Source organism: Lissotriton vulgaris, chromosome 8 (genome assembly GCF_964263255.1).
Source record: "Lissotriton vulgaris chromosome 8, aLisVul1.2, whole genome shotgun sequence".
Classification (NCBI taxonomy): Eukaryota; Metazoa; Chordata; class Amphibia; order Caudata; family Salamandridae; genus Lissotriton; species Lissotriton vulgaris.
Genome location: NC_141696.1, coordinates 1,482,180,609 through 1,482,204,222, shown reverse-complemented (window position 1 = coordinate 1,482,204,222; position 23,614 = coordinate 1,482,180,609). Strand labels below are relative to the sequence as shown.

At 42.6% G+C, this 23,614-nt stretch overlaps 1 protein-coding gene across 2 annotated transcripts in view; it reads left to right on the top strand.

The window, feature by feature from the left end:
- The window catches only part of ILDR2 (immunoglobulin like domain containing receptor 2), a 707,528-nt gene that overhangs the window by 308,670 nt on the left and 375,244 nt on the right, over nt 1–23,614 (top strand). For both annotated transcript variants that reach the window (XM_086935538.1, XM_086935539.1), the window contains exon 2: nt 10,384–10,704. In XM_086935538.1, the coding sequence (XP_086791664.1) occupies nt 10,384–10,704 (321 nt within the window). The remainder of the gene's footprint in view (nt 1–10,383; nt 10,705–23,614) is intronic.

The following is a 23,614-nucleotide window of genomic DNA, read 5'->3' as shown; positions in this document are numbered from 1 at the left end:
TCGCAAGGCCTGCACTAAAGTCTCCCATTCCAATGCAACTTCCAGCGCCCTCTCAAAACCTCTGTAGGTTAATGCAGTCACTACAGATGCGGATGTGTGTGATCAGGGGCCCATAGAATTGAATTCTGTTTGATGCAGCAGAGAAAAGTGACTTGTCCCTGAAAGCCCAGTGAATGTGTTAAGTCATTGATTTAAACGAGCATTAAACTCAGTATAATTTAGACTCCCACAAAATGCACATATACATTTAGGTCAAAGATAAAAAAAGTACTTTTAAAGTATATATTGCAGTGATAAGCAGATTGTACCTTGTGCAAACATATTTATAACTGTGCATTAAAACCAGCAATCCACAGTTCAGCTTCGAACAGGCTTACAGTACCTCTCAACAAGAAAATATCTTGCCATCAGGAACCCTAAGTGCCTCCATATAATTAATGCCCATATCCGCTCCCAAGCAGCCTTCACATTTGCAGATTTAGCAAATGTGCACATTTGCATTTCTTTCAGCAAGCAGTCCCCCTGTCATGAAGCCGTGTTTCTTATTTCAGTTCAGTTCAAATAGCTTTATTCGACAGCATGTATCATAAAAGCTTCAAATTGCATCTATACAATAAAACAATATTTGCTCAATTTTAGGATAAAGTCTTGCAGTACTGTGCAGATGGTCGTTAAAAAATCTTGACAAAAAATTAATAGCAGCATATTTAATTTAAAAACATAAAACAGATTTCATAAAAAGCTTAAGTCTGGGACACTATATACATAAGGGGGCGTAATCCATCTCAGTAAACAATGTATAAAGTACAAGTGCTATCTATATAGTTGACAGTGTTCAGAGGTTGTAAAACATTCCAGGATGGTATATAGTTTTAGTCGCAAGTAATGAGTCATAAATATCTACATTAAAACCACACCTCGAAGGGCTCTGATCCTGATTTGCCAGGCTTGGCTTAGGAACTTTGCCACTCTTATTTCTCTGCCCCTCCCTTGGGATCACAGCACAGGAGACTCCCTCCCTGCCACTCCATCTGGGGAATCTCAATTGTTGGAAATAACTTTTGCCCTTCAGATGATATATACCATCCTCTAAACCATTCATGACAGACAACGGACATTAGGACTAAATTACGGAAAGTCTGTGAAACTTACAGACTGGTGGTCACGGTAAGGTGCTGCAACTCATTCCCATAGAAAATGATGGAGATAACGACTTAAAATAACACCCCCTAGGAAATAATGTTAAAAGAAATCAGTGTTTTAAAAATTATATACATTTTATTTAGTGTTTAAAAAATGATATACAATTAGTAATACATACCTTTTTATTATCATTTTTTTAATATACTCTTTAGAATTTAGTATAACATGGAATTTTTAATTTTTTTGAAAATGTAAATTAATTAAAATAAATTCTGTGCATGACTTTTAGAAAAGTTTGATGAACCCTAAATAGAAATAAACATTTTACTTTAGGTAGGGTTGTTTTTTAAATACATCTTTAATTAAATAATTAACAGTAGTCAAGTATATTAAAATTAATTCATTTGATATACTTTATAAATAATACTGCTTTCACTATTTTATTTATTCTAGGTGTAATACTATATTAAATTAGCTTACATTAATATTTAGCATTAAAATATTGTAAATCTTTTTTTTAAGTTTAATAAACTTTTTTACTTCAACCTATACTTTACCATAGAGAGACCTCTGTCTATGTGTGAAAATGTACCAATTGTAACTTCACACTAGTAAATTTGACATCAACCCTTGTTTTCACGGGGTGAAGATTAATGTTTATGCTTTGTAGTAACTTTACACTCCTAAATGGTGACTAGCCAAACTTAGTGAAGTTACTACAAGATATAAGAGTACATTTACATATAAGTAAATCTACATGTGTACATTTACCTTTCTGAATAGCCCCACAGCAGTCACTGTCAAAAATGAGAAATAACATGCTGCACAGTGTACTCAGCTTGTTATACTGATTTTCTTGCTCTTGTTTACCTCCAGCTCTTTGCTCTCAATATTGAGGGAATGGACTGCAAAAATGGGAATAGTAAAGGAAAGTTCTGATGTTATTAAAAACACAGAGGCAAATATTATGCTTTCAGGTATTGCCACTTTGTAATAAAATCCATAGTGAAAAACTAAACTACACTTCCCAGAGGTCTACGGGTTTGAACAACAAATAGCAGGAAAGTGAAAAAAAGACTTTCGTTACAAGTGACTGTCTATACAATTGTCTCTGGGTCCCTTTTGTGGCGTAATGTGATATGGGTGTAGAAAATATAAGAAATTCATCAAGAGTAAGAAAGTCCACAGAGTTGCCCTCAGGAAAATCCTCTTTAGGCACCAGAAATGGGGATGATTGTAGATGAAAATGGAAAAAGCGTGTAATACTTGCCAGAACTGTGCTGGAAACAGATCTATTTTAGAAAGAAAGTGGAGGGATAATATTCGCCTTCTTGTCTTTAATAAAAATTGATACTTTAGTTACTTCAAAGTGGAATTATCAGAGCCAATGATGTCTCCTGTCTGCAGACTTGAGCTGGGCTTTGAGCTATCGTAGAAAAAGGAGGAAAATAATAAAAAGGTCGATTGACCAATCTTGCCCAAAGGTGTCTGTTGCTAAAGCAGCCGGTCCGAGCGTCCATCTGTAACAATTCGGCATGTGAGTGGATGGGATAGGTACTTGGACAATGGGTGCAAAAGCTAGAGACACCTGATGATGAAGGTGCTGAAGCGCCTGTGGTTTCTGGAGTGCCAGTCTGGCACACTAATGTGGCTCCTGAGAAGATGTTCCACTTGAACTGATATTAAGAATCAAACAGAATTCCAAATATGTTTTTGCCAGCTCTGCCAGGGCTTTGGCAGTGCCAGTCTGCAAGGGCTGTGGTTCCTCAGACGATATTCTACTGGAACTGAGGTTCTGTGTTGCAAGCAGAATTTCCAGAAGACTTTTACAAACTCTACCAGAGGTTCACATCTGGTGTCCTCAGGATGATGTATGTACCTTACTGTAGAAGTATCGTCCATGCATGGGAGGACTGCACATTGGGTCCTGGCTTGGGTGACACTTGAGCAGTCAAGTAGTCCTAACAGTTGTCATGTCATTCTACCAAATATCATGTTCCTTCCCTTGACAGCCAGCTAAGGCCATGCGCCCCAGCCACATTGGCTTGCATCATGACTCATTTAAAGGAATATTGCTCCTTGTGCATGTTGGGCACTACAGCTACCTATTAGCTGACATTGTTTTAATACAGTTTTACCTAAGGGCCCTAAGCCTCAGGTCCAGTTTCCAGTACACCCAAGTTAAATCTGTTTTTAACATAGACCAGTAGTTTTTAATCTTTTGACATCTGTGGCCCCCTACTTAATCATTGCTGGAACTTGGGCACCCCAACTGAATTTATATTGGAAGCCAGGTACCCCGGCCTAAGCCTTTTCGATGATTTGAATCACAAAACAATGCACACAAAATACGGAAATAAGCATTTATCAAACATATACACAAATGATAAAATATTTTTTTTATTCACAAATATAAAAAAAGCTGCATTTTATATTAATGGGAAGGTTTGAGCTTTTCGAAACTTAGTTGAGGCCACTCATTGTCCTTACTATATTCTGTTTCATGCACTTGCACTGCTCCCATAAATCAATCTGAGGGTACTAACATAATTGTTAGCTTCCAGTTTAAAATTCCTAAACATTAAGAGAATGTTTATACATTTTCAGTTTTGCTTCCTTATTTATATACACTTTATTAATCTGTTAATATTATTTAATTTCCTAAGCAGTCGCAGACCCGCTGAGTAGGCAGCATGGATCCCAAGGGATCCCCAGTCTACCCGTTAAAGACCACTGCGATAGACAATTGTGTTGCATTGCCATTATTGTGATCTACATGATATAAAGGAGTGCTAATTGAGAAATGAGTGTGCTGGAGTAAGAAAGTTTCAAACAGGGACCTCCATTAGCACCAAGTATGTCCCTAGGTGAGACCAGGGGTACATTGTTCTGTGCTGTACGAGAGGAGAGTTTTCACTTTTCAGTCCGCAGCAGACTCGACTACGGCAATGCTGGCACCACGCATAAACTCTGACAAATCTGCAGACCGTCCAGAATGCCTCCGCCAGAATCATCCTGAACAACCCATGCCACAACCACATCACTGGCGACCTGAGAGAACTTTACCGGCTACCTGTCAACAAAAGAATCACCTTCAAGCTTCTCAGGCACGCCTACAAAGCTCTCCACAATGTTGGACCTGCATACCTCAACCACTGCCTCTTCTTATACACTCCCACCAGACAATTTCGCTCAGCCCAACCAACCATGGCCACCATATCAGGGATCTGCAAGACCACAGCTGGAGGAAAATCCTTCTCCTACTTCCTGCGAAGACCTGGAGCTCCCTGCCTCTGCACCTCAGGCACTCACCATCAATGCCGCACTTCAGGAAGGACCTCAAGACCTGGAGCTCCCTGCCTCTGCACCTCAGGCAATCACCATCAATGCTGCGATTCAGGAAGGACCTCAAGACCTGGAGCTCCCTGCCTCTGCACCTCAGGCAATCACCATCAATGCCGCACTTCAGGAAGGACCTCAAGACCTGGAGCTCCCTGCCTCTGCACCTCAGGCACTCACCATCAATGCCGCACTTCAGGAAGGACCTCAAGACCTGGAGCTCCCTGCCTCTGCACCTCAGGCAATCACCATCAATGCTGCAATTCAGGAAGGACCTCAAGACCTGTCTTTTCGACAGAACCGCAGACCCTTCCTCCCCCCTCAGCAGTTTGAGACCCTCACAGGTGACTTGTCGGGCTTGTTAAGATTACTGATTGATTGATTGATTTTAGGAGTCCTAAATAAAACCGCATTGCATCACCCCCTGTGTTAAGATCAGTGTCAGCTGCAGTGTGCCCACCATCATCATTTTTCAGTAAAACCAGAGTGGGTTTTTTCTTTGCCTTTTCTTGACCTCACGGTGTAAGGCCCTTTAGTGAGGATAAAAGCCTTCCTCTTGGATGGACAAAGCATCTATGGTCATAGTCCCGACAGTATCAGACATCCATTTATTGAATGTAACTGAGTCTGAATCCTTAAGGGTTGCCCATATTTGGTCTGTGCAGAATGTTTTCAAAATGTATTACTCAACAGTACCTCTGCAGTCACAAGGATGAGGTCAGAATCCCACGTGCAGGTGCAGAAGGACGTTCATGCAGCGGCTGCTACCCGTAGGAGATGTCAAATCACCATATTAGGCACCTCAACCCCTTGCGACTCTTTTTATACCTGAAGCATCAGTCACCATCTCTTCCCTTACTGCGGCAGCACCATCTACCCTCCTGGTGGAAAACCCCATAGTGACTCGCATCACTCTAGGGTGGTGGACACTAGTGAGGTGGCCCAGATGCGTGGGATCTTTTGGGAGGTTCCTTAGGAGGCATGTGACTTACTGACAGGGGGATTCCTAAAATATGTACATGATTATAAGAATGTCAAAAATAAAATGGTGCATTATCAATAATAAATGCAGGACATAATAGACGAAATGTACTGACAAACCGAGATTTGTTTCTACGACTACCTTTGTGGACGTGAGTTGTGTGCTGGTGATGACCTCAGTGACTCCTCGGGTACTGACATACATGATTTCTGGTCTTTGAAAAGAGAGAAATCCATCATTTTACAGGCTATGCAGAGGAGAGACTTCCACCAATGCACTCATTCTTGAAGGATCAGCAGAGTCAGGATGGGCGCCATTATAGAGCGATGGGTCCTGCTCCAGGAGTGTCCTTGAAGTTACACTTGACTGAAGGCTGGGCCTGTTCAGCAGAGTGCATCAGATGCAGAACATTGGGCCCTGGATACCTTTTGAAGTGCTTAAAGTGCAGGCCTGATGTGATTGCACAGGTGTAGGAGTTGTCTTGGAGCTCCATTTTAGTTGCTTAGAAGTCTTCAGAGTAGGAAGGGAAGCCTCCCACTTTTCTAATCGCAATTAAGGAATTTTAAGAAATTGCTAAAAAATAGCGAATTTCTACATACATACCATTTTGCAATTCTCAAATAGCGATTCTCAAAAAATCGCTATTTGAGAATCGCAAAAGGGAATCTTGATACATCTGGCCCCAAGTCACCAGACTCGTCTTGCAGGTAACCTGTAATTTCTAGACGTGTGAAGATGCATTATCTGGTTTCCAGGGTTGGAAAAGCACATCTAGATTCATTTTAGGCAGGACCAGTGCATGGGGGCACGATCGTTGGGGGAGGGGGGAACTGCCCTTCCGTGCCCCCAGCAATTTTCAAGCAACTATAAAAATGTCAAGATACCTGGTGAATAATGGCCCTGCTGCATAGAGGTGGAGTATTGTCTAGTGGAAGTTTTGACTCTTTTTAAAGTAGCACACAAGGTTAAAATGCCTTCTCTAAAGCACATGCACCATGCAGATCACAAAGTGCATACAATATAAATAGGTCAGTGCGTCACTGCTTCTGTCAGAGAGCCCCTTTTGTTACTTGCAGTTAATCAGTTTAAATCCTAATATAGAAACAGTGAGCTATTAACTACCATCAAAGAGCTGCATGCAAACTGCAAGGTATAGATTAGAGCATTATGAATTTCCCCCCAGTCTTTCATTATCCTAATACTGCAGAAAGGGTTCATTTGGCTAGAAATCCAGCTGTATTAGTAAAGCCAACCCCCAACCATGGTGTTACATTTTAAATTCTGAGTTTGTGTTTCTCCAAACCAAGGACTCTTTAACTGTTCTGTCTCCCAGGAGGGATGACTTGTGACTCCTACACTTTGTAGTCCTCTGTCTGATGTAACATTTCCTATACACTGATTTACGCACTTATGATTCATTGACTCTGTGTAATGTGTATGTGATGTAAAGTGCTCTGACACCTTATATTGGTATGAGTGGTGCTATAAAACAAATGAAATGCATGAGAGAGAGTGGTTATGGAGACTTGAGGAGCTCCGTTAAAGGGTGGCAGTGAGGGAATCCGCGGAGAACTCATTGGGGGCACAAACAAACATTGTCGCACCGGGCACCGCCAGCGCTAAAGCTGGCCCTGACTTTAGAGATGAGTTATAGGCCAGAGTCAGTGATCACTCCCTGATTTCTTCTTTCTATATGTATCACCCATGGCAGGTCAGTCTCAGCGTCGGCACAACAACCTGTGATTCTGAGCAAATTACTTAATCTTCTTGTGCCTAAAACACAAAAATGAATGTGTCCTTGTGTAATGTAACTGGTGCTTAGGACTTTAAAACAGCGTGAACTGTTTGTAGGGAGATATGTATGTGTGCTGGCTAGTATTGCAATAGATGTCTTTCAGTCTGCGTTTTTTACATCTGTTTTTATGGTCTGGCATGGCAGCGCAGATGTCGACATAGAATTATGTGAGTATTACTAGAGAGGGGCTTTGGCTCCTCCCACATGTTGGGAGTCAGGGTACATGTTTTGATTTGGCATGTGCGTCCACAAAAAAGTGCCTGCCCTGCATGCAGCTGTTTTGTTTATGTATCCAGCTGCCTAAGCTCAATATTTCAGGGGCACACTGCTATTAGAGTGTCTTAGATAATGAGATAATTTATGTTGTTTTTCTAAGGCAGCAGCACAGATGAGAGGAGGGCAGCCATTAACCTCCACGGATTGTTAGGTCTGGCTTGACCGTGCAACTGGCACCTGACCTTTTAACCTACACCAATATTATTCTACATTTCTTTGCTTCCACGCCAATATTCCTCAGCTATATTCTTGTAATGCTTCACATTACCATGCAACATTCTTTTAAAGTCAGACATATTGGCATTGCCAATGCTTGTTTCAGTATGTGTTCATATGGAACACAGACGGTGGGAGAGTTGCAAACTACAATCTTTTGAATACTGGTGAACAGCGGTAACTGGGAGACAGTATACGGTGTAAAGACCGGAACTGGTGTGTCCACTTATTTATTAGTGTAAGTTACTATGAGGCAGAGGTCTGGACATTCTGTACATAGTCTGAGATTTTTTGCACCTCCAATATATATTTGTATTTATTTATTTGGAAAGCTCTTCTAATAATCCATAGATGGCCACAGAGCATTTTGGGGCGGATACATATAAGAGAAAGTGGAAAGGAGCATTAGAGATAATATGATAGAAGAGGAACCATTCAATCTTCCAGCAGCAATGGGCAGAGACAGGGATTGCAGAAAGTCCCCAATAATCCCCAATCAGGCAACATGACCTTGAAGATATATTGAGGGTAGGCTGTTGCAATAGTAAAGTTTATGAAACATTGTATCTAAGTGCTGCTCTGACAGGAGGAGTTACTTTAAAAAACATCATTTTAGGGTCGAACTAACTTGCATATATCATTTAGTTTACTTGGTCTTTAATTGACATGGTACAGACAAAGTACATCCAAGTGTCTTTCTCTGTCTTTTCCCCACCTTTTCTCTCTTTCTTGTCCCCACCTTTTCTCTCTTTCATGTCCCCACCTTTTCTCTCTCTCTCTCTTCCCTTGTTGTCTAAACCTTCTCGATCTGTCCCTGCACCACGATCATACCTCACTCTTCTACACTCCGCACTTTTTTTTTAGGCCGCTCTCAATGGCGATACTCTTAAATTCAGTCCTCCTTTTGTATCAGCCTTCCTCTTCTCTCACTCCATTCAGTCAAGACTTTAACCGGGTCCTCTCTGCCTCTTGTTGACATCCTTCTACTGCATCCTTACCCATGCCTCGCCTATGATGGCGGTCAAACGTGATTTGGACCATAGTAGTGCACCATTTTAATGCCGTAACCTCTTTTTTGTAGTTCTTGGTCTTTTGTTGTACACTCGGGGCCCGATTCACAAAAGTAAAGTTAGACTTTTGGTCTAAGTTTAGAGCAAGAGTCTGACTTTACTACTTTTCGGCATTTACAAAGGTAAGTTACGAGCAGTAGCTTTACTACTGGGGAGTTTCCGCATTCGGGTGGAGTTTCCGCACTCTGGGTGGAATCTCCACGCTCGGGCGGATCTCCCAGTGTGCGGAGATTATGCCCCAAGTGCAGAGATTACGTCCTGAGTGCTGAAACTGCTCAGTCGAAAACATTCTACCCATAACCCTTTGTGAATATCATAAAGTATGAAAGTTAGACCTCTGGTCTAAACTTATACCAAAAGTTTAACTTTACTTTTGTGAATTAGGCCCTCACTGTTTACTGTTTCTGTGTAAAGTGCCCGCAACCTTCACAGTTCATGAGAAACTGTTAAATACAAATAAACAAAAATACTAAAAGTATATAAGGCTGCATTAGTAATTGTCTCATTGCAATAACATTGTGCACTTTTTATTTAGTGTCTGGAATTGGGAGATGCTTACAATTTCCAAGAGCTATGGGTATGGGTATGAGGCAGTTGCTGGACAAGGAATGGTTTTGTTTGGGGGATGTCACCGGTGTCTCCAGATTGCCGGCATTTCTTTCTCCTATCTCCCTGAAAGAGGCATTAATGAGTGAGGTGGGAATGAGGGCTAACAAAAGTGAGCAATATTTGATATTTTTGGTAAGGCAAGGATCTGTGGAGATTTTAAGGATCCAGGGGGCATATTACCAACAAGTAGCGATATTTATCGCTAAATAGGCTTAGCGACGATTTTTTTATCGCTGAGCATCGCCGGAATTTATCCCTGAGATAACGTGCTATTATCTCCAAAGCGATACATTTTCCGGCGATAGCGGCCAAATGCGTGAAAATTGCTGAGAATACAGCGATATTCACGCATTAGCAACAAAATGCTCTTAGCCATGTTATCCACCACCCATTGGATAACATGGCTAAGAACTGGTCTGGGCAGGTGTTAGTATTTGGAGATATTCGCGCTTAGCGTGAATATTTCCATCGCCACGCCTGTCTTGCTAATAGGCGATAGCGATGTTAGCGACAGGTTTCAGTTGCTAACAGTTTGGGTACGCCCACTTTGCATGTCATTAGCGATAAATATCGCTAACATGCAAAGCGGCCCCAAACCGCTCGCTATCACCTAAAAGCTGTCGCTAACTGCTGTTAGCGACAGCTTGCTAATAGGGCGCAGATTAGCAGCCGAAAACTCCTGCTAAAGCGGTGAAAATTCCCTATCGCCACCCTTGATAATATGCCCCCATGTTTGAAGAGATTGCGATGACATGTACGACTGTGGCAATATAATTTTAGAAGTTGTGGAAAATTGTTCGCCCTGCTCCATTCTTGTTTTTAATTAGATTTTTATGTTCAAACTGTTGCTGTTAAGACCTAGTGTAAAGTATTGTGAACCTGCCTCACCTGCAAGTGATGTATTTTACTGAAAACAAAATGTACTGATTGTGAACCTGTTGGTCTGTTCACAGCTGCTGTGGAAGGCTTGCAAGTGACCATGCCTGAGAAGAAGAAGGTTGCTATGCTCTTCGACTCCACCGTGCTGCGCTGCCAGTACTCCACATCTTCCCGCCAGTCGGCGGTTGTGCAGTGGAAGTACAAATCCTACTGCCAAGACCGCATGGAGGAAGCTCTGGGCTTGCCCCCAGATCCCAACAAGCAGAACCTTGGCTGGGATCCCTACGCGGACTGCGTGGATAACGCCCGGACCGTCCGTATTGTCGCATCTAAGCAGGGTCCTGCTGTCACCCTGGGAGAGTTCTACCGGGAGAGAGACATCACCATAGATCATGGTAAAATGATGCATTTGTACTTCAAAGGGTGATCAGTTATAAATATAAGTATTTTGTGACAAATATGCTAGGATTATGGTGACCAGACGTGGTGTAGAAGAACCCAATTAATAAACACTGAAGTAGGTTCTGGCAGACAGAGGTTAAACCAGGCCATACAATATAAGTCTTGCATTTCCAATGTATTTGCTGTCATCTGCTAAGCTAGATGTACTGAGCCATGATACACCGGTGTACTTCCAATACCTGAATCCTGCTACGGATCACTGAAATAATATCGAGGGACAAAATATCGACTTGCCAAAATATCGTGGACAAAATATCGACAGTCAAAATATCGAGTTTGTATCTACAAACAGGTAAGTACAAAAATATCGAGTACAAAATATCGTTAACAATAATATAGATGTAAAAAATATCGACTTTATTAAAAACAGTGTTAAATTAAATTAATATTAAATTTTAATTACTAAAATATACTTAAAAATACTTAAATTAAATTATAATAATTAAATAATAAATGAAAATAATAACAATATTTTTTTACAATCTTATTTGTTGACCCTGAACCCTAAAAATACCCCTTTACCCAAAAACCCAAAACTGACCCTGAACCCTAAAAATGCCCCTTTACCCAAAAACTGAAAACTGACCCTGAACCCTAAAAATACCCCTTTACCCAAGAACTGAAAACTGACCCTGAACCCTAAAAATAGCCCTTTACCCATGAACTGAAAACTGACCCTGAACCCTAAAAATACCCCTTTACCCATGAACTGAAAACTGACCCTGAACCCTAAAAATACCCCTTTACCCTAAAACTGAAAACTGACCCTGAACCCTAAAAATGCCCCTTTACCCAAAAACTGAAAACTGACCCTGAACCCCAAAAATACCCCTTTACCCTAAAACTGAAAACTGACCCTGAACCCTAAAAATGCTCCTTTACCCAAAATTTATCAATATTATTTAATTACCAATTAATTATTAATTAACAATAACAATAAAGTAAATATATTAGCACATTAGCTGTAATTATTTTAATAATTAATATTATTTTTCCCCAATTAATTACTTAAAAATAACACAAAATTATATATATTAAAATTTTACTCTAATTAATGTAATTAACTAATTACAATTAATTAATTACCAATTAATTACTAATACAAAATATGTTCAAAATTATATTAATTAATTAACTAATTAATATTAATTAATTATCAATTAATTATTAATTAAAAATATTAACAAACATATATTAATTAATTAATTATTATTAAATTACTTCCCACCCTATTCCCCTATAAACCCACAACCCGCTACAGAATTACATTACGCAATTATTATAAAATATTTTATAACATTAAGACACACTTTTCACACATATTATTACATAAAAATACACTATAAAATATTATATATTATTAAAAATTCGATATTTTTGCTATCTATATTTTATACAGTCGATATTACTTCACTTACCTGAAAAACGATATTTTTGTAGTCAATATTATGTCCAGTCGATATTTTGTCCAGTCTATATTTAAAACTCGATATTATGTCCAGTCGATATTTTGGAGTCGATATTTTGTCTGTACACCTCCTGCTACATCGATGGGTCACTGCGTCAATGCTTCTACATTGGAATTACAACTGCACATTGTGCCACTACATTGAGTTAGGTAAATACAATAGACTTTCATTTAATTTTGAGGTAGTTCAATTTAATGAAGTGGTAATAGTTTATCTTTCACTAATTTAAATTTAAGAAGAGTTAAAGTTACGATTACTTATTTCATTTTACTTTAATTTTAATTAACGGCTACAGTTCATTATTTAATTATACTTAATTTACTGTAGACTAATTAAGAGTTCGGTTTAGACTCGGCTTTAAATTGAGGTTAAGGTTTATTAATTTATTAGTAGACGTGTATAACTGGACCCAAACCAAAACAAGGGTCTTGGCATTCTGTGCATCTCAGCCAATGTTGTTACAATGCTCATAATAAAAAAAACATATCTGTGAATTCAGAGAGCTATTTACACAGTGTTCATCATGGAGGCAATTCTTATATAGCCAGGAGGGAGGACCCTGGGGATGGTGGGGCTTTGATCAAAATATAACAGTACAGTACCTAGAACACTAGTTCTAGCTGGTATGAGGTCTAATAACCTGATCGTAATATCCTTCTTGACAGAGAAGATGTAGAAAAAAATATCTCCTTTATTTCTTCCTTGAAAGTTTTATAAAAGTTCAGTGTTCTGGGTGTGTGAAGGATACAGCTCGATAATGAGGCCACATGTTCCAAGATACATTGCTGCATCCTTCTTTCATTCTTGTATGCCGGGACTTCTAGTCGAAGGGTGCCTGCGCTTCTCGCTAGCACCGACTGCCTTAGACAGCTGCTTTTTCCATCCTCAGCGCCTTGACGCCTAAGGGCAAAGTAGCGCTATATAATTTTCTCTCAACTCAACTCAACTCATGGTTAATTTGCAGGCCAGGTATTTTGGGGTTTAAAGGGAAGAGCTTTGTTCATAGCACATGATACTTTGAATTGGCAAGTCGCCTCAATTGACAGCACATACACTGAAGACAAGATCAGGGTTATATGATCTTATTTCTTCATCCCTGTGATGGGTCTGGTACCCCAATGCAGAGCTGGTCTCACAGACCCAGGTGGATTTTGAAGATTTACATAGTTGGAAGTTGCCATAATCTAGGTTTAAGAGGACTGAGGAGCAAGTAACTTGTTTGAAATTTAACACTGGAATGAGTTGTTTGATTCCTCACAGCCTGGTCTAGTCACTTTCATCAGTTCTGAGTTCTCTGCTCAGTGATCTATCTACACCTTCCTGGGAAAGGATACCTGCTCACTACTGCAATATTGTACTTCTACCTATATTTTGAACACTTGTGTACCTATATTTTGCGCCTATATTTTGAGCATTTGTAATGCTCAGATGCCTACCTATATTTTGAACACTTGTGTACCTATATTTTGCACCTATAGCTTGTAATGCACAGATGGCTACCTCATATTGAAAAGAATGTCTGCCTATTACTGTAGTATTATATTTCTGCCTGGATTTTGAACAGTTGTAATGCACGGATTGCTACCTCATATACCTTTACCTATTACGCAGTATTTCCTACTGGTAATGTACAGAGCGCTACCTCAACTAACTCTGGCTGCTCGCTAATGTCATTTCTGCCTCACGCAGATTTTTGGCCGCACCGGCACCTAGTCTCAGTATATCATTCCTGATTTGTTTCTGTCTATTGTTCATTCCTGTAAGCTGCACCTATCTCACTTTTTCCTGGAATGCACCGATTGATTCCTCATATATTTACGTATATTACTGTAAACTGTATCGTGTGCCACCTCATATTTTTTCTTGCATCCTGCCCTTATACACTATCAGGATTACACCTACACTTACTTACACCTACTACTGTGTAGTTTACCGTATGCTACCTCATATCTATTTTTGTATACTGCCCGTATATTATATATTATATCAGTATTGTACCTACACTTACACTTTGTACTCTGTAATTTACCATATTTATTTGCTCTACCGCATACGCTTATATCCGGGCTGTGTTGGTTCACCACTTGTACCACCTTGGTAATTTATATCCTATTAATGTGTAACCCACTGTACGCATCTGTTTTCTGCATATTTGTTTTCTGCATATCTGTACCACTATAGTGCATTAGTGCACTCTCCCATTGTACCCTACCCTTATATATTATCAGTATTATGCCTATTCTTACACCTTGTGCCTTAGAATTTACCGTATGTACTTGCTCTATTGCTCACTCTTATTTCCTGGGTAGGCTGCCTGATTACTATTGCCACTTTGGTAATCTATAACTTATTACTGTGTAACCTACTGTATGCACCTGTTTTGGCACATTTGCTTTTCCGCACATTTGTACCACTATAGTGCACTAGTGCACTCTCCCATACCCACCTAACCCTTCAACGCAACATGGACTCTATCGGCAAACACACATACAAAATCAACTACCCACCATCACTCACCAAAAAAGCCGCCAAACGCTTTAAACACAACTTCCTTAGGTCACACCCGGAAACGCCCTTTGCTGACACCTACTTCTCACCGGTCAATGGATCCCTGAACACTGATATCATCTTCCACACCACACGCAGAGCACAATGGAGAAACGCGTTCTTCACCCTACTCACAGTATCCTCCACCAGAAAATCCGCTCATAGTCTAACTCTCTCCATCACACCATCCCAAGTCTTTCCAGGCAGAGCCACCATCACTATTTACAATAACGGGATTGTCCTATCACAATCGACAGACAGGAACCTGGAACTACTAGACAACATGTTCCCCACTTTCAAAGAACACCTCTCCAACTCACGGACAAACACTCACATCTCCCCTAGTCACGCCAATCATGACCTCACAGCTACATACGCTTCAATCAGGGACATACCTACCACCCCTGACCTCCCATCCCCTACCCACAACCCCACTATCGCAATTCAGCACTCACTCACAGACATGGATCGCTCCCCCTCTTACACCGCTCTCTCCCCCGCCCCTTCTACCAACTCGCGGACCTCCACACATACCTTCAACTCTCCTATCACACATACAGCGGGTATTATCACCCCGCTCGCCGCTGACAGCACAGCTCCCACCTATAACACACCTAACGTAGTCCAGCACCAGAATAACACGCATTCCACACATACCTTCAACTCTCCTATCACACATACAGCGGGCATTAACACCCCGCTCGTCGCTGACAGCACAGCTCCCACCCATAACACACCTAACGTAGTTCACCACCAGAATAACACGCACTCTGACAATTCCCCCCATTCCCCCCCCCATTCTCAGTCCTCATTACCCTCCAACCAACTTCGCAGAACATACCCACTCTCTTAATTTAACTCCCCTCCCCCTCAACAGGACCATCTCTAACCCCACTTCCCCTCCTACTCTCAGCCCCCATTACCCTCCCTACACCCCCACCACGGCTATCAGTCTCCCTGCCTACACCCTGACCCCCCCGCCTACCACCAATGCCCTCACCCATAACACCATCCTCCTCCCTACCTCATCCACACCCCTACCGCCCAAAACCTCTTGCCCACCTAACTCCACCCCTCACACCAACACAACGCAGACCTGCTCTAACACCAGCCCTCTCTCCCACATGCACACGAATTCCCTGGTCAGCCATTCACCCTTGACGGTCACCCCCACCCCCATCACCTGCCCTTCGATGGAATACATCACGGCCACCCTCACTCAGATCAAAGAAGAGATACACGCCATCAAAGAACTACTCTCCACACACCCCATACACCCCCCACCCACCTCCATCTCCCCTCCCAACTTGTCCCCTACTCCGCCGGCTGACTCCCACCCTAATCACGCCCCACACCAGGCGGCAATCCCGGCTCATAGGCACAGCAACTGCCCTCGTCCCCCGCATCGCCCCCGCAACCCCTCACACATCATCACATCCCCGCCCAACTGGTCCCCCACCCCTCCGACTAACTCTCGCGCTCAGCTACCCCACCCCAATCCGACCTCAATCCCAGTTCTTAATCGCAACAACCGCCCTCGCCGCACCCACAATTCTTCTTCTGACCTCGACACACCCACCCCCGACCAACTCTCGCGCTCAGCTATCCCACCCCAATCCGACCTCAATCCCAGTTCTTAATCGCAACAACCGCCCTCGCCGCACCCACAATTCCTCTTCTGACCTCGACACACTCACCCTTCTCCGCTCCTATGACCCAGCCCCCGAACTTCACTCAACCACACCACACCGCAACATTCCCACGATACACCCAAATCCCCTTAGACCACCCACACTAAACAGCAGATCCTCTATCCCCAATAACCTTAGAAAAATCCCTCTCTCCCTAGAACCATCTAACACCCTCTACACACCCCGTCTCAAATGCACTCTTCTCAACTGCAGATCGGCCACGAAACATTCCGCCGCCATTGCTGAACTACTCTTATCGCAGGACCTTGACCTAATCATCCTGACTGAAACGTGGCTAACTGAATCTTCAACACCCATAATGGACATTCTGGTTCCTCCCAACTATCACATTATCAGGCTCGACAGAAAAGGCCAAATAGGTGGTGGAATCGCATGCATCTACAGGGACAACCTCTCTGTTCAGAAAGTCAATTCCACATCCCTACCATCCCCAACCTCCTGGGAATACATCTGCCTCGACATCATTAGTGAGGGCAAACCGATATGCTCTCTTCACAGCATTTACCACCCACCCAGGGACAATCTCACCTTTTCCCAACAAGTCATGGATATGATCTCAACCAATTCCGGACGGCAGCTCACCCAAATATACCTTGGTGACTTCAACCTTCACTGGAATGACCGCAACGACGCAGTGGTAAATAGTCTTAAAAATTTCCTTGTTGCCCTTAACCTCACCCAAATATGCAACAGCCCAACCCACGAGAAAGGATCTACCCTCGACCTGATCATCTCCAAAGAGGAGTCTATCCAACTCGAATCCATCCAACCCTGTGACTGGTCAGATCATTATATTATCACATTCTTTATCAATGAAAAAGTCAAAATCATCCCGGCTCAACTCTCCAAGCCCAAAGTCTGGAAAAGAGACTTGAAAAAACTCAAACCAGGCTCTTTGCCCCCTAACAGTTGCAATCTCCTACTCCCACCTACAGGCGCCACGGACGTCCAAACTCTGACTGACCACTATATCAACGCTATGACCTCTATAATTAATGAGGTCGCACCTATGCAGCTAAAAAGAGTCTCTACTAAAATCTCCAAACCATGGTACGACGGGAGTCTCAACGAGGACAGACGAGACATGCGAATGGCAGAACGGACCTGGAGATCAGCCCCCTCCGCAATGCACCTAAAAGATCTGAAGAAAAAGAGAAACGCCTACTTCAGGAAAATAAAACGCTCAAAATCGGACTTCTTCAGCCTCCAACTCGACCAAGCAAAAAACCGCCCGAGAAAACTGTTTGAGCTAATCAAGTCACAATCAAAGGAGCAACCACAACCACTAAACACTGGGCGTGAGGCACCCTCCTGTGAAGACTTTGCTGCTTTCTTTATCCAAAAAACCGACAAAATAAAAAGCGATCTCCTCATTGACGCAAGCCTCTACTCCAAACCCCAATGCCTAGCACCCACTGAACCAAAAAACAATGCTACATGGTCAACCTTCGGCATATACTCGGAAAAAGAAATTGGCAAACTGCTCAGCACCCTGAAACCATCCAACCACCTCACGGACCCCCTCCCTGCCTCCGCAGTAAAAGACTTTACCCCTTTTCTTCTCCCTCTCTGGACTAAAATTATCAACTGCTCTCTCCAACAAGGCATCATACCTGACTCCCTCAAAGTTGGCCAGGTCACACCTCTGCTAAAGAAACCTACAGCCGACCCCTCGGATCTCAACAATTACCGTCCCATCACCAATAGCCCCACTCTCGCCAAACTGCTGGAAAAATGCGCACAGCTACAATTGTCTAAACACATTGAGCAATACGATCTCCTCAACCCTCACCAGTCAGGCTTCCGAGCAGGACACAGCACAGAAACTGCTATGACTCACATAATTGACGACGCACTTCAAATGCTAGACCAAAACGACACCTGCCTCCTCATTCTTCTTGATCTCTCCTCAGCATTCGACACCGTTAAACATGAGAATCTACTAGAACTACTAAACACAAGAATGGGCTTATCTGGAACTGTCCTCAAGTGGTTCACTTCCTTTCTTCACAACAGGTCGCAAAAATTTAAGAGCAACAACCTGATGTCCTCGCCAATACCTGTAACGCTAGGCGTCCCCCAAGGATCTTCTCTATCCCCAACTTTGTTCAACCTAGTCATGGAACCTCTCACCACCTTGCTACAAGCATCCAATGTACACTTTCACATGTACGCTGATGACACCCAACTTTACCTCAAGCTACAATCACCCAATGACATCCTGCTCCTGAACTCAACGATCAGTTGCACCCAATCCTGGCTTGCCGATAATCACCTCAAACTCAATGCCCTGAAAACAGAGTTCCTTCTGATCTCACCTCCAGCGAAGATATCCACCACTCAACATTGGCTTAAACTCCTAACCGCACTTAATGTCCAACCCACCATCGTGGATTCAGCAAAATCTTTAGGCATAACACTCGACACTAATCTTAACATGCAGCAACATATCAGCAAGGCAACAAAGGGAGCGAACTTCCAGATCAATACTCTGAGGAAACTTAAACCCTACCTCCCAGCCAAAGACTTCCAAACTGCAGTACAAGCACTAGTCATCCCACGAATTGAATACGGCAGCACCGCCCTCTGCGGACTCCCCCTAACTACAACCGCACCACTAAAAGCTTCTCTAAATGCTGCAGCGAGACTCATCACTGGGTCAAAAAAGTACTCCCATATTACCCCTGACTTGAAATCCCTGAACTGGCTGCCTTTTGAAGCCAGAATACATTTGAAAATCGCCTGCATGACACACAAGGCGGTACACCTAAACTCACCCGGCTACCTCGCTCAGAAGTTGACAATCTCTGGGGGAAGTAGAAACACGAGAGGCACAAACAATCTCCTGCTGAAACCTCGAAGATTCCGGAAGGAAAAAACATGCAAGCGCTCCTTCTCAGGAATGGCGCCTAGGATCTGGAACTCACTCCCTCCCGAAACCAGGCTTATCTCCTCCACTACACTCTTTAAAAAAGAAGTAAAAGCTATCCTCATGGCTAAATACACTTGAGCTACTATCTCGAACCCTGTTAACACCCTGCACCGATCTGTATTACATGTTTGACCCTTGACTTATTTGTAAGAGTTGTTTTATCATTCACATGATTGGCTTTGTCACTTAATTGTACTATTTATACTGTGATTTATTGATTTACTTGTTTGAATATGCTCCCCCATGCACCCTTCTATGTAAAGCCTGTTTACCTGTTTGACTTTGCTCCCTCATGTACCCGTCTATGTAAAGCGCTCTGATATCTGTAAAGATCTTGTTTGCGCTATATAAATCTTTTTAAATAAATAAAAAATAAAATAAATCCTAATGGACCATTTTAGCAAGTTTATCAAAATCTGGCGAGGTTTCAGTCTAATATGAAACTCATTGATTTTGCCCAATTGATGACTCCAGGCTACTGCTCAAGTATGGCCGTTGTGTGTTCAGCCATTGTTGACCTTAAACCTAATGGGTTGGTGAACCTACAAGAAGAATTCAGCTTTGAGTGGGCTTAGGTTTAGGTGGTGAAATGTTCTCCATGCTTGTATTCCTTTGACCGTTTGTGTTAGGATGTCTTTTGGTGTAAATATTTTGTGTGGAATTGAGTATTATCCATGTAGAAGGTACTGTTTGAACAAATATCCCGTCATTCTCCCTTAATGTGGAGGCTTAGCACCCGGAAACCCATTGCGGGTAGCTGCAGCCTTTACAAAATACTATTAATAATAATACAACCATAGTTGAATGATTGAGTGATGCTGCCAAAGGTTCAATGTATAAGCTGAAAATGTTAGAGATAAGATGAAGACTTATGGCACACTTTACCCAATAATTCAGTCTAATGCCTTCCTTATTCATTCTTTATCTTTGTGTATTTAGGGGCATCGGTGGTTTACTTTGTCAGATGCCGCGGATAGATCCAGGAGCATTAGATGGCATAAATAACCAGAGTCTGAGATGTGCAGGGCATCATCTGTTATGTGTGAGATTGCTGACTGTGTACAGCTTCCTTCTCTGAGCCCTGACTAACATTAATCAATAGGTTGTTGTCAGTGCTATATTGCTTGTGCTGTGTTGCCACACAACTATACAGAACTTTAGCAAAAAAGGTTGTGTTTGAGATTTTGCGGAAATTATGCAAATCATCATCCCTGCGTCCGTTGTCTTTACTAATAGTGTGGCATCCTCTATTTTAAGGTAACCTGGCACTTTCCCTTGAATTAATAACATAGTTATGTTTGCCCAGTAAGGTGGTATAGGCGGACTGATTGGCTTTAAAATTCTTGTGTTAATGATCTCAGAGAAATGGGAAGACAGTCTAGTTTTTTTGGCAATAGTATTCAGAATTTCTTTTGAGATTTCTTGTAAATTAGACTAGGAGGAAGTCTATTTCTGTGCTTTGTAGTTGGACTCTTCCAATGCGTGCTTTGTGATCTGTTATTCCATCTTTTTGACGTTTACTTAAAAGAAATTGGCAAATTTCTTAAAGCTATTTTTTGGACTGTTGAATTAGAACGATGATTGGTGCATTGTGTGTTTGTCTGAAAGTCTCAAGATGCTTACTGTGCTTCATTTTTTCTATTTACTTACGTACGTATGCCTACTATCCCTCCTGCGGTATTGGCCATCAATCAGGACTCTCCAGCCGTCTCTGTCCTGGGCTTTTCTTTCAATCTGACTCCAGGTGTAACCCTTCTCCTTGCAGTCAGCCTCAAGGCCTCAGCACCAAGTGTTTCTTGGCCTTCCTCTTTTCCTTTTGAGGACTCGTCTGCGTCGGCTGCGCACATGCGTAGTCACGCTGGCGAGATTTTATGTTTTGTAGGAGCTTTCAGTAACAGGCTTTAAGCCCCGCCCCTCTTTCCAATTGGCGGCCGTAACCGTTCATGCTAAACGGTGGCCAGCCGTTGGGAAAGAGGTTTGTTTGATGTAGACTTTTCTCTTTGTCAGACGGCCCACTTGGACTGGCTCGTCTGACTTCCTTCCGTCGCAAAAGGTTTCTTATCTTTATGGGGCCAGGTGATTCAAACACATGGCCCCATAAAGAAAAGAAATCATTTTGCGACTCACGGAAGTGAAAGTGGACCGTGCTTGAAAATGTACTCCTATAGTTTCATGCTTTACCAAATTTTCTTTAGGATGAACGTTTATTTAGATGCAGTTAATTTTCATGAATACATGTTTTATGCAGATATGGATGTACGCTTTTACTACAAAACATATTTTTATTTATAAGCACAGCTGACATTTTATGGTCAATTTTTCATGTAAAGTAAGAGGTTACAAGGTCAAAGCTCCTTGTAAAACAGACTTTTTTCCAAACAAACGTGGCCCTGGCTGCGTTGTCTGCCTTCGCTGTTGCTGCTCGCAGCGGGGCGGAAGTGCGTCGGTTGCAGCGGGGTTTTCGGATGCAGCAACGCTTTGTAGCTCTGCTCGGATAGACCAGCAGCTGTTCTCTCACTGAGCAGTGTCAGTTAGAGCAGAGTTTGCCAGGATCCCGTGTCATCTCGCATCTTTTTTCCATTATCTCCGCCCAGGGCGCTGTCTTAACAAAGGACGGCTCTGGCTTCCTTGGAGGCATGGCAGGCTTAGTTAGCCTTCCTGGGGTTCACACATGACTCGCAGATCACCTCAACAGTTTTTATGTAAATATTTCTGCATTGTAGCCTGCTGGCAGTGACCGTATGACACAGGCCGGTGTGGGAGCAGGGTGCTCATGGCTCGGTGACTGCCCTCTTCTCCTCTGTCCTCTTCTCTCCCAGCGCCTTTCTCCTCGGCCCCCTTCTCCTCTGTCCTCTTCTTCTCTGTCCTCTCCTCCTCTGTCCTCTCCTCCTCTGTCCTTTCCTTCTCTGTCCTCTCCTCCTCTGTCCTCTCCTCCTCTGTTCTCTTCTCCTCTGTCCTCTTCTCCTCTGTCATCTTCTCCTCTGTACTCATCTCCTCTGTCCTCTTCTACCCTGCCCGCTTCTTCTCTGTCCTTTTTGCCTCTGTCCTCTTCTCCTCTGTCCTCTTCTTATCTGTCCTCTTCTCCTAACCTCTTTCTTCTCTTCTCCTCAGCCCTCTTCTCCTCTGTCTTCTTCTCCTCTGTCCTCTTCTCCTCTGCCCTCTTCTCCTCTGTCCTCTTCGCCTCTGTCCTCTTCGCCTCTCTCCTCTTCGCCTCTGTACTCTTCGCCTCTGTACTCTTCGCCTCTATACTCTTCGCCTAACCTCTTTCTCATCTTCTCCTCAAACAGTATTAGCAAGTATTAAAAATGCAATAGGTCTTGCCTTTGATTAAGTTAAAGACATTTGCTTTGCTCTACAATACCATTAGCAAAGCAAATGGCTTTAACTTAATCAAAGGCGAGACCTATTGCATTTTCAATGCTTTTCCTTGAGGGTTCCTGGTCAGGACTTTTTCCTAGTTTGTGATACATTCCAATTTCACCTCAAAAACGTTGTTTGTGCAGCTGTTTTCTATTTTTGTTCTGTGGTGCATCTAGTTTCATTGGCGATGGCTATATCTCCATACCTTTCCCGATCCTATTAAAGACATTCTTGCCTTTTTTAGTTCTTTAGTGAACCATTGTGCTGAGATTGAGGTTCTCAGTGATACTTGACATGGCTTCCATGTATTGGGAGGTGAACTCATTGATTTTCTTGATAGGAGTGATTGTTTGTAGAGAATGAATGTACTAGAGTGTTGACGGGGATGTTTTTTGAGGTCTCTCACTCATGTTGGTCTCTGTTGGTGGTTTTGATGGATGGTTTAATGAAAGGGTCTAGCCTGTGCTCGTCTTTTCTCCTGACCCGCCCCGGTCTGACGCGGTAACCAGTACCGTTGTGCGGAGGGCGGGCCAGGGAGAGCCAGTCACTTCCTGCTGGGACACTCCACGAGCGGTTAGCGCTCTAGTGCACCAATCTGGAGGGCCTATTTAGGCGGAGCCCTGATCTGTGCTAGCTGCGGATGTGAGGCGGTGGCAGAGTCTCTCCTCCGCTTAGCCTTTCAAGCTACTGCGTTTGTGCCCGTGCATTCCCTACTTGTGGTGGGTAAAAGTGAATTGCCTGTCTTTTAAAAATACTCGTTTTTAAAAATAACATTTGTAGAATCATGAACGATGTTTTAATATTAGCACTGATATCTGTGACA